The following is an 11,630-nucleotide window of genomic DNA, read 5'->3' as shown; positions in this document are numbered from 1 at the left end:
AAAGAACGACTTATTCTACTATGAGGGGGAGAAGGGGGAAGTGAGGTAGAACACACAAGCCTGGTCACTATGGAAGCCACGAGGCGAATCGTGATCAAACATGCAGCATACTGTACGTTAGAATTATACAAAGGATGATGAAATCATAGGCTATGTAACAATATATATATCTATATATATATATATATATATAGATATATATATATATATATATATATATATATATATATATATATATATATATATATATATATATATATATATATATATATATATATATATATATATATATATATATATATATATATATATATATATATATATATATATATGTTCAGTAATCAATATGGATTCTGTGATACAAACTTTTAACAGAGCTTTCTCTGCTGGAAGGTTCATTACAAAAGCTATTTTGTTCTTTAGTTATTGCCCATAACCATTGCTGTTATGCGCATATTCGATACTAGTGCACTGATGACAATGTAGGCTATGCGCTGCAAATGCTACACTATCTTTGACTACTGGAAACTAGAAATGTAGGCTTTTGCTCTTTTTGTATTTCCATTCTTGATCAACATTATTATTCTACAAACTGTCATATAAATTTGTTTCTGACCATATAATTCTTATATTCCATAAGAATAATGGTAAATAAAGTTAGAAACGTTTGACCTAATGAAACTTCACTATGGAGGGAAAAAATCTGCACTACTGATGCAACTAACCGCATTATGATATCAATTCCATAACATTTTTAAGTTCTTTGGCATAGTGCGTCTCACAAAGTTTAGTAAAATTCGGCGCTGTGCCTGGGTTAGTTGAAATATCTGAACGTTTGCTCTTAGTCCACACTTGAACCCGGCTGAAGCCAGACATGAATTTTAGTTCGGCACTTGTGCATGCAAGTCTAGTTTGCTGAACCCGATTCAAACCTTACGCCTGTAATGGAAACCGTCCTAACCCCGACTTGAGCCCGGCTTAAACCTCGTTCTGATATATGGGCCTAATAGTTCAGAATTATGAACAGACATCAGACTCCTTCTGTCCAAGACTTCCACTCTAAGCGGAATAAAATCATCTGGTTTTAGCAAAAACATACGAAGTTAATCTTCAAAGAACTGAAAGTTACCTGATTTTTACCTCTGCCAAGGAGGTATATTTTTGCCAGCGTTAGGTTATTTGCTTGTCTGTTTGTTTGTCTGTCTGTTAGTAACTCTACTCAAAAGGTTATGAACGGATTTTGATGAAATATTGCGGAAGGAAGGGCCATGGGTCAAAGAAGAAATGATTAAATATGGGAAAGGATCCGGACCCGGATCCGAAATATCCCGCACAATACCTCCAAAGATTCACAATGAATTTCACAGAAATTTTTTGGGATGGTGGGCCATGGAGAAAGAAAGAATTTATTTAATTCTGGGGCGGATCCGGATCCCATATCCACGATCCTGATCCTGATCCTTTTTAAATGGAAATGACATTGGCGGAGGTATGCGCTCTCTGTGTGCTTCCTAGTTTTCTATGTTTTCACTGATAACGGTCTCCCCCATTATGTATATAAATTCGTCTAGCATAATACAAAAAAAAGGCGTCCTCGGGATGCAGGGGCTAAACAACTAGCCAGGAACAGGAATATACAGTATAAACAAGTCTAAAATATACTATCAGTCTATAGCCCGATGCCAAAATCCCGCAAAGGGTGGCCGCAGACAAAACGCTCTGTCACCCACCATTTGACTACCCTTCCCCCAGCTCACTTCCTCCTCCCTTATATACCTCTCAACTCCATCCCTTCACCTCCCCTTCCCTCTCCCTCCCTCCACTTCACCTACATACACCCTCTTAGTCAGTCTTTCATTCTCCATTCTCTCCACATGTCCAAACCACCTCAGTGTAGCCTATTTCTCCTAATTTTCTCAGTGACATCCACGTCCACCCCATAACGTTCTTCCATTTCTTCATTCGTCAACCTGTCCCTCCATGTCACTCCACATGCTCCTCTCAGGTAACTCATTTCCACTGCTCCCACTCTTGACTTGTTCCCCTCTAGCAAGGTCCACGCCTCGCATCCATACGTCAGGGTGGGGATCACAGTACTATCATGCAGTGACTTCTTAACTTCCATACTCACCTCCCTGTTTCTCATCAATGCTTTCAGTGAACCAACAACCATCCTTCCCTGCTGTACCCTTTCAAACACTTCATCTCTAAAACTTCCAGGTTTACTCATCACACTACCCAAGTACTTGAATGCACTCACACTCTTCATATCCTCACCATCCAACCTCACTGTGCATTCTGTGACTTCATTCCTCTCAAACACCATAACTCCACTCTAGTTTACATTAACTTTCAGATTCCTCTTCATACACATTGTCCCAAATTCATTCACCAATCCTTGCAACTCCAGTTCATCTTCACTCAACAATACTGTATCATCAGTAAACAGCAACACCGAAATCTTCCACATCTCACCCTCATTCATTAGAGCCACCCCCACATCCACTGCCCTACCTTGCACCTCCTTTACAACAATATCCAGCCACGGAGACATCACACATCCCTGTTTCTGTCCCACACTTAGATCAAAGAACTCACTCAGCTCACCATCCACTCGCACCGCAACCCTAGCTCCCTCATACATACTCTTACAGCACTCAACACTTACCCATCCACTCCATATACTCTTAATTCCTTCCACATACCTTGCCTATCTACTCTGCTTTCTCCAAGTCCATGAAGGCAGCATACACTTTCTTTCCCTTCTCTAGACACTTCTCCACTAAACATCTTAGAACAAATATCTGATCTACACAACCCTTTCCCTTCCTAAATCCTCCTAGTTCTTCTCTAACTAGCTCCTCTGTTATATGCCTAACCCTATCAATGAGTATTTTACCATATATTTTTTTGATCACATTGAGAAGGCAAATATCTCTATGGTTACCACATACTTCTCTCTCCCCTTTTCCTTTGTATAAAGTAACAGTTATACCTGATTTCTAGTCCTCTGGAACCCTTCCCTCTTCCCAAGCCAATTAACACAACTTCCACATCCACTCCACAACAATCTCAACCCCATACTTCAGCATTTCACCATACACTCCATCAATTTCTGTGGCCTTTCCCATCTTGATCTTCTTCATTACTTCAACAACTTCCTCCTTACTGATCTCCTCCTCCCTCCTCTCATCTCTTCTCTCAGCCATTCCCTAACCACTTATACTCGCACTGCTCTCACTCTCTACATTCAACAAATCCTCAAAGTGCTCCTTCATTCTCCTCATTTTCTCTCTTCTCCACCAAGAATCTATTATTCCCATCTTTCACTCCTCTACTATTTCCCTTTTCACACTGTCTTACTTTCTTTACCTCCTTCCGAAACAATTTCTCACTCTCCCTCCATTTCACACTCATGTTCCTCCCAAACTCTTCATCCACTCTCCTCGTACTCTTCTTCACCAATCTCTTCACCTCCCTTCTCCTTTTCACACATATATACCTCTTTCTTCTCCTCTCTTCTTCTTCCCTACCGTATCAATACTCTCTAGCCAGTCACTATATGCCTTCTTCTTTTGTTCCACAGCTCGTTTCACCTCATCATTCCACCATGCTGTCCCTTGCACACCCCTGCATCTCCTCCTCACTCCACAAACTACCTCGCACGCTGCGCCTATCTTTTCCGTGAATATCTTGCATACTTCCATCTGCGCTAACTCATACCTTCCCAATCTTTCTTCCACTATGCTCTTATGCTCTGCCATTTTCTCACTCTCTTACAACTTCACTTTTTTCGCAGGAGCTATTTCCTTCTGTTTTCTCCTTCGTCTCTTCACCCATCTTCTTTGCAGCCTTACCTTGGCCATCACTTGGTGATGGTCCGAGGTTCCATTCCCTCACCCTCTCCACACTTTTGCATCCGACACTTGTCTTCTCATTCTCTCATTCACACACGCAATCTATCGTTGCCTTACGTTCAAGTTCACCATCCATTCTCCTTATGATACTCCATGTATACCTGTGGATCATCTTATGCCGGAAGAAGGTTTTGGCTATTGCCAGCCCCATACTAGCACAGATGTCCACCAAAGTACTACCATTCCCATCTACTTCAGCTGGCACACCCCACTCACCATCCACTCCATCCACTCGTACATTCCCGACTTTGTCACTCATGTCTCCAATCAAAACACTCTCTCCCTTCTCTCAAACTTGGCCATACATGCTTCTACACACGTCCCAAACTCACCTTCCACTCTTGCCACTCGGTCCCCTGTCGGCGCATACGCCTATACAATCGCCCAAGCTTGTATACCTACTTTCATCTTCACCCATATAATCCTCGCACCCACTGTTCCATACTCTCTGATATTCTCCTTCCATTTCTTGCTTATCATCAGACATACTCCCTCTCTTGCCCTCTCATTCTCATTATCTCCCGTACTTATTCCTAAACCATACTCCCGATCTCTCACCCTTTCACTTTTCCATTTAGTTTCAGTCAGTCCACGTACATCCACTCTTGCATCCTCAAGCACCTGAACAATCTCTCTCTCTTTCACTTCATCATTCACTCCTCTCACATTCCACGTTCCCATCCTGAGAATGTCCTTTGTCTGTTCCTTGGTCGTCAACGTATGGTCCGTCCTGGTCCGAGGCGCTTTGTTCGCTTGTTTAGTTAGTTGTTTTTACGGGGTGGGGCACTAACCCACCACCAACCGTTTTAGTCGACTCATACGACAAGCAGGGATACTGGAGGAGTATTCTTGAAACCCTCCTCGTAGAAGACTACGTGAATTAACCTCTAAAGAATTTTTGCCGAGAAATCGAGTACGCAAATAGGTCTTTAGAAATTTGTAAATAAAGAATTATGTGAAAGAGCTTTTAATCACATCAGCTCAAGGACATAAATTTTCAGTTTATCCTTGTCACCATTAGACGATTTCCTTCACTTGAGGGTAGATTTTCCAACTAGAGGTCTATGTAGCCTTTGTTTCCGACTTTATTCAGCAGCAATCCCCAAAGATAAGTATAATCATCAAGGATTTACCAAAAATAAACTATGAAATACGTCAAAAGACTGAAGAAAACTTGCCAAAGCGAAAAGCATATTAATAGAAACTGTAAAAAGAACTGCCAAGTAGATGAGTATATGAGATTGAACTTATTAAAAAGAAAAGAGAGAATGGCAAACCACAGGAGTATTTTGTTTTTAATCCAGCCTGGGAGTTGCTTGTCTAGTGAGGGATCTTATGATGTCGAGGGAGGTGACGTAAGCGAGGAAGATGGCGCCGTTGGTAGGGAAGGCCCTGACTGACATCATGAAGAAGCCCCGAGTGAACACTGACAGGCCGGCAGCACGGTAGCTCTTCACCAGGCAGTCCACAGCGCCCTGAGTACACGAAAATGAACACATACTGTACACACACACGCATACGCACATTTTAAGACGGTTCGGGAATAATTCATATTGATTACATAAATGTCAGCAACGCAGACATATGGTCTCTGTAATACAGTTAGTCAGCTTCAGCCGTCAAGCGGTCAGAGCGGTAGCTCTTCACTAGACAGACCACAGCTCCCTGCACGCACACATAATTTAGCATTATTTATCATCATATTCCTGAGTTTCTTTCCCGCTATATTCTATCCACCTTAATTTGGCCTAAAATTGCCATCTTTCTCTATCTTCAGTGATGAACTGTACAAAATTAACATTAGAATATGGTGCTATTCACGAAGAGATGTTATGGAAAGGATCCAGATACGTATAATCTTATTGTGATAACTTCCTGCAAGTTAATGTGGATGAACTATAAAACACTGGGTGGGAGGGATCCAGAAGCAGGAAAATGATGTAGAAAATCTACTGCGGATAACTATTAAACCGAGTACCCAATGAATGGTCCATACGCTCCTTCACTCATATTTTTTTTTCTTTTACTCCAACTTGTAAGCAAAAATTCCACACAGAACTGCGACTCAAAGTGGCAGTAGGATAGAGCAGTTTCGTCGACAGCCAAGCAGACTGTTGGGCACAGTCTACGTTTACCATGTGCTGAGAGATTCACGCCAGATTCCTTCCTGGTACATCAAATGGAAGTGCATCGTTTGTGGAGAGGGGAACATACCAATTCTCGCCTCTTTTATAATTAATGACCAACAGGGTTAAATGGGACGTAGCAGAGGTGAAATATTAGACGAATCATTGTTCGTAACCGTGTACTTGTTACACACTTCTTACATCAGTTTTCTTCCTTCATCATTTCTTTAGATTCCTCATTTTCCATATCTCACTTTTCACAAGTTTAGCCATGTTTTAATTTCTCTTTCTTAGCCTTATCTAACTCATGATTCAATAAACAGTTTAATTACCCTTCAGTTCACTGCACAATTACGTCTTAACTTCTGTACTCTGATGAAGTCACGTCTTTTATTGGTTATACCGAGATGCGTTGATTCAATGTAGAAGTGATTACTCCCACCAGAAGGGCCCACATACACATTTTATTAACACTTCAAGAAATCTCCACTAAACTAAAAGAAGTGTCTGCAGGAAGCAAGAATCAAATGCAAATAACATCCACTGGTTGAAGTGACCAATACATTTTGCTATCATCATCATCATCGTCATTATTTTTGTCGCCCTCTTCCTCAATATTATTAGTATCATCATCCCAACCATCATTATCCTACCTCTTACTATAGAAGTATAGTACTGGTTGGACTGCAAAATAAAGAGCAGGAAAGTATGCAACATACCTCATTGAAATGGGACACACATACATTTACTCATCGCTGAAACATTCAAACGGATACTAAACACACACACACACACACACACACACACACACACACACACACACACACACACACACACACACACACACACAGAGTGAGAGAGAGAGAGAGAGAGAGAGAGAGAGAGAGAGAGAGAGAGAGAGAGAACTTGTACCGTATACTGTGGGTTGGTTGGAGAGTCAGCCTGTATGCGAGACTTGATCACATCCAGCGGCAATATGGAGGCCCAGGACAGTACCCCTGAAACAGCACAACACATCATCTCTAGTAATTCTTCATACCGCTGGCCGAATATTTCACTTGGACTACATGAAGTGGAATTTATCATCAACTCCATTCTTATCTCCAACGTTTTTTTCATATACGGTAGTTTAACCTCCAGTCGGATGACGAATATTTCGGTATTATAGAACTGTCAATGACTTTAAAATACAAAACTGTGTTATGCAACATACATTATTTATTTCGTTTTGTTAACGTCAAAAACACTTCATGACATAAAATACAGCAATTTATATAAACTACAGAAGATAATTAATCTAACGATAATACTGCCTACTGTCAGGCACATAAGACACACTTCCTCCTCAATAAATCGTTTAGCATTTGATGCAACAGCGCAGTTAACTTGTGAAGACCATGAAATTTTAATGACAATAGTATGGATTCTGTCAGGATTCAATGACTGATTCTGTTTCAAATAAATTGTCTGGATGTATGGTGACAATGTTTACTCTCATAGGCTCTGATGACTCATTTCCTGTCTGAATAATAATCGTCTGGCGTTAGCTAAAAAAGAATTCCAGTGCTCTCTCGACCACTAGAGTTTTTATGGTGGTAAAAATATGAATATACAAAATACAAAACGTAACTAAATAAAACTGCTCAAAGAGTACAGCAACGCTGGCCTCGAATTTTGACGTTAACCAGTGACCTACAGCTTTTATCGATCTGCACTAAAATGGACCTGCTTCTCATCCTCACACCTAGTGTATATGGCAGGTTTGCCATAAATTAGATTTGGCATTTATGAGACAACGCAACACAGTGATATATGATCTTGACCCATCACCAAAATCAGTGCACCAAATTCAATGGCTTCTTCCCACACTAACACACGGTGTTTTTGCCACTTTTATTCCAGATCGGATCAGGCATTCTTCAAATTCATTATTAACAGAAATACATACAGGGTAAGATACACAGAAAAGCACCGGATCACAATATCTACGCCTTTGGCATCGGTAATAACACCACTTTGCATTTTGAGATGAAGTGAATGATGATTGATTCTTAAACATTTTTTAAATGCTAATTTCAAAAATGCTTTCAGTATTCCCCAATTATGTACAGATTTTGCGGAAATAGTTGAAAAAAAAAAATCTGTTTTTCTGTTAGTAAGGCAAGCTTTTCATATGAAAGTACTATACTCTGTATACGAGTAATTCGATGTAAATTGCAAGTACAAAGTAAAAGGGGAATGAATAATGTATATAAACAAACAATTTTTGAATGCACAAACCATGATTATAGGGTATTTTTTATTCCTTTGAAACTTCGGTTTTTTCGACTTCCTTCCACTCCCTGGTAGTTTCTTGCAGTCTCTCTCTTGGGTCCAGCAGTAATCCGTCATCATGTTTACATTCCACTTTCCTTGGTACCTCCGCTCCATCTATTTGATGTACTGGTGAGACCTTTCACCGTGCTCCGCACTCAGGTGGCCGTTTCTCCGGGAAATAATCGAGAGGTGGGTGTAAAAAGTGCACTTTAACACTCATGTTGCACCTACGTTTCCTGAAGTTCTGCAACATAGTCTCAACTATGGATTTGTACTCTGAACACATATTGTGTCCCAAAAAGCCCTCGACAACAGACTTGAAACTCACCCATGCCTGTTTCTGAATTTCATTCATATATATATATATATATATATATATATATATATATATATATATATATATATATATATATATATATATATATATATATTTCAAACTGTGGGTCTTTCATTAGTTTACGAATCTCAGGGCCGACAAATATTTCTGCTTTAATGTTCTCAGTGGTGATGTTTGGGAACTTGTCTGAAAGGTACTGCAAGCAGAGTCCATCTGCAGGCATAGCTTTGACGAATTGTTTAATTTGTTTCATCAAACTCAGTTTGATGTGTATTGTAGAGGTGAAGCAGTACACTGGTGAGTTCAATCAAGGGCTCGTGCAAAACATATTTTGATTCAGGCAACAGATTTCCTCTTTGTGGCCAGGTTTTGACCACCCAGTGCTTGTCTTTAGCTCTGCTGTCCCATTCGCATGTGAAACATAGCATTTCTGTGTAGCCTGCCTGTTGACCTCGAAGCATGCCTATGATTCTGAAATGTCCACGCACCCGCCAGTTGTATTTCCCATACTTGATACTAACCAACACCTTCTTCACATTTTCATACGTCTCCTTCTGTAGGACAGTGTGTGTTGCTGGAATGGATGCATATTTATTCCCATTGTGCAGCAAAACACCTTTTAAGCTCCTTTTGGAGGAGTCAGTGAAGAGCCTCTACTCAGAAGGATTGTATTCAAGCCCAAAATAGTTCAGCAGGTCTGGAATGTTACAGCAAAACACCATTGATTCGTCCTCAGCAAAGCATGGCAATACCTCTCGTTCTCTGTGAAAATAAGGTTCCTGGTGACAAAAGATTTTCAGATTTCAGTCTAAAATTAAGAGCTTCTGTTGCATCCTTAGGTAGCCTCAAATCTCTTACCAAATAACTGAGTTTTCGCTGTGTGAAAATCTGTGGGATATTTTCAAGTTCGTCAGGACTGAAGGTATCACCTTCGTCATCTCAATCACTTTCCGCTGCAACGTTCGCCAAAACAACATGGGGAAGAGAAACTGGAAGGTCAACTCCTTGTGCAACAGGCCGTATAGCTGAGGGGATTTGGTATATAGTAGGTTCTTTTTATTTTTTGCACTATATCCATCAACATTAATGATGCAGAAATAGTAATCAACGTGGTTCTGTGGCCCTCACCACACCGTTGGTACTCCAGAGGGCATTGTTTTTTTTGTTTTTGTTTTTTTCACCGGTTTTCCAAAGTCTCAGTCCCTTCACATACGTGCGGCATACTTTGTGTGGAGCCTAAGGTTTGTCTTGATTACCGAGTTGAACACCAAAGCAAGCGAAATTCACATTCCTAAGAAAATCTGTTATATCTTGTCTGATGACAACATAACTAGCACATATGTAGGAGAATGTATTTGGCTTGTTCACACACATACGTGTATAAGCACTCATTTCACATGGACAAACTTGCAGTGCAACCGACACCAACCAAAATGTAGACGACACTGAAGTATCAGCTGATTACTGCACACGTGTGCTCAAGATCACAGCATCAGAGTTGCCAAAGTTAATGAACCAAATATTCCTTGTTATTTAATACTTGGTTAATATTTACCTACATTATGACAACATTTATTTATATTGATCTATTCTCCTGACTAATTAATAAATCAAATATTCACTACCATCTTAATCTCCGAATTCATGTATCACATAGTAAAGACGAAAAATTAAATCGATATTAGGCTACTTAAAAACTGTACGTGATGGAGAAAAGCTACCTACATATTTGAAATCAGCGTGAAAAGTAGAAAAGAAAATATATGTAAACATTCAAACATCAAAAATCATTCAGAGTGTTGTAAACATCACAGAAGAGGATCTTGGTTATTATAAACACAGTTGCTCTAGCATGCACATCCCCTCAATATGTACAAACCTTTTTCTATTTACTCTTGCCACTGCCATATTCTTTTATTCTCACGAGAGACCTCTCTTAATTAAGTACTGTAGCTACCTGGAATCCCCATTAACCCCCCTTTCACTCTGGTGACTTTCAATACTGACTTATTCTTGCTCCCTCCAGATGACTGTACCTACCTTTGGGCGATCTTTTGCAGTGAAAAGGTATATGACAGTTGTATCAGACCTTTCCATTAAAAAATAATTCTTCAAAGCCCAATAAAATCCGCTGAAGGAAGTAAGAATATAATGCAAATACTTCATTAGATAAAAGGGTTTAATATTAAATCTCTTATAACGGCCTTTAAATTTTGATCCTGTTACAAACGAAAGGCATTAATTACTCTAGCTCCTTCACTGATCATAATGCTTATTTATTATTATTATTTTTTTTAGCACTAACCCCAGAAGATTTCATTTGGTAAATAACACTTTCATCCCAAAGGTTTATGCGTTATTCTTGTTGTGTACAAACCATTTTATTTAGATTAAGAGAGAATTTTTGAATTTGAGTTGATAGATATAGCTTTCATTAATCCCCTCTGTTTTTAGATATTCTTCTGATCAAAATACATTCATACGAAAGTGAAATATAAAAAATAGAATAAGACGTTATAGTAATGAAGGGATTGATAACTAAAATGAGTCTCAACATCGTTTCCAGTGCGAAGGGAGACCTTGCTTTAAGCTGGTCCATCCATCCATCATCCAATCCTACATTGCCCCATGAAAAGCGTAAGAGCCCGGGGCTAGGCAGTTGGTCCCGACATTTAAGATGAGAGTGACCGGCCTCACTCATCCCTGAGTGGCATTACATGAGCAATCAACCCCAACCACCCCTTGGATATAAACCTTCACCGGCTCAATCCGATTGGAGCGCAATAATTACCCACTAAACCACCAGGCGCCAAAATTTGATTATATGGTTACCACGCAGCATAGCAAATGGTTTCCTGGTACACAGGAAACCATTTGACTTGTCACTCAGTGTAGAGTCACCCACAGGGTGAAGGAAGTGAAAAGAATGAAGGA

At 39.8% G+C, this 11,630-nt stretch overlaps 1 protein-coding gene across 1 annotated transcript in view; it reads right to left on the bottom strand.

Moving 5' to 3' along the window:
• Positions 1-5,212: 5,212 nt before the first annotated feature.
• LOC145394986 (solute carrier family 25 member 45-like) overlaps positions 5,213-11,630 on the bottom strand; it is a 30,875-nt gene continuing 24,457 nt past the window's right edge. The window contains exons 3-4 of the mRNA XM_080268734.1: positions 6,956-7,041; positions 5,213-5,392 (exon numbers count right to left, since the gene is read on the bottom strand). Coding sequence (XP_080124860.1) covers positions 5,213-5,392; positions 6,956-7,041 — 266 coding nt within the window. The remainder of the gene's footprint in view (positions 5,393-6,955; positions 7,042-11,630) is intronic.

The sequence above is a fragment of the Coenobita brevimanus genome, chromosome 29 (genome assembly GCF_032717465.1).
Source record: "Coenobita brevimanus isolate Jiangsu-jjx chromosome 29, ASM3271746v2, whole genome shotgun sequence".
In the NCBI taxonomy this organism is placed as follows: domain Eukaryota; kingdom Metazoa; phylum Arthropoda; class Malacostraca; order Decapoda; family Coenobitidae; genus Coenobita; species Coenobita brevimanus.
The sequence above is the reverse complement of the archived record's forward strand: the minus strand, read 5'-3'. Positions and strand labels throughout refer to the sequence as shown.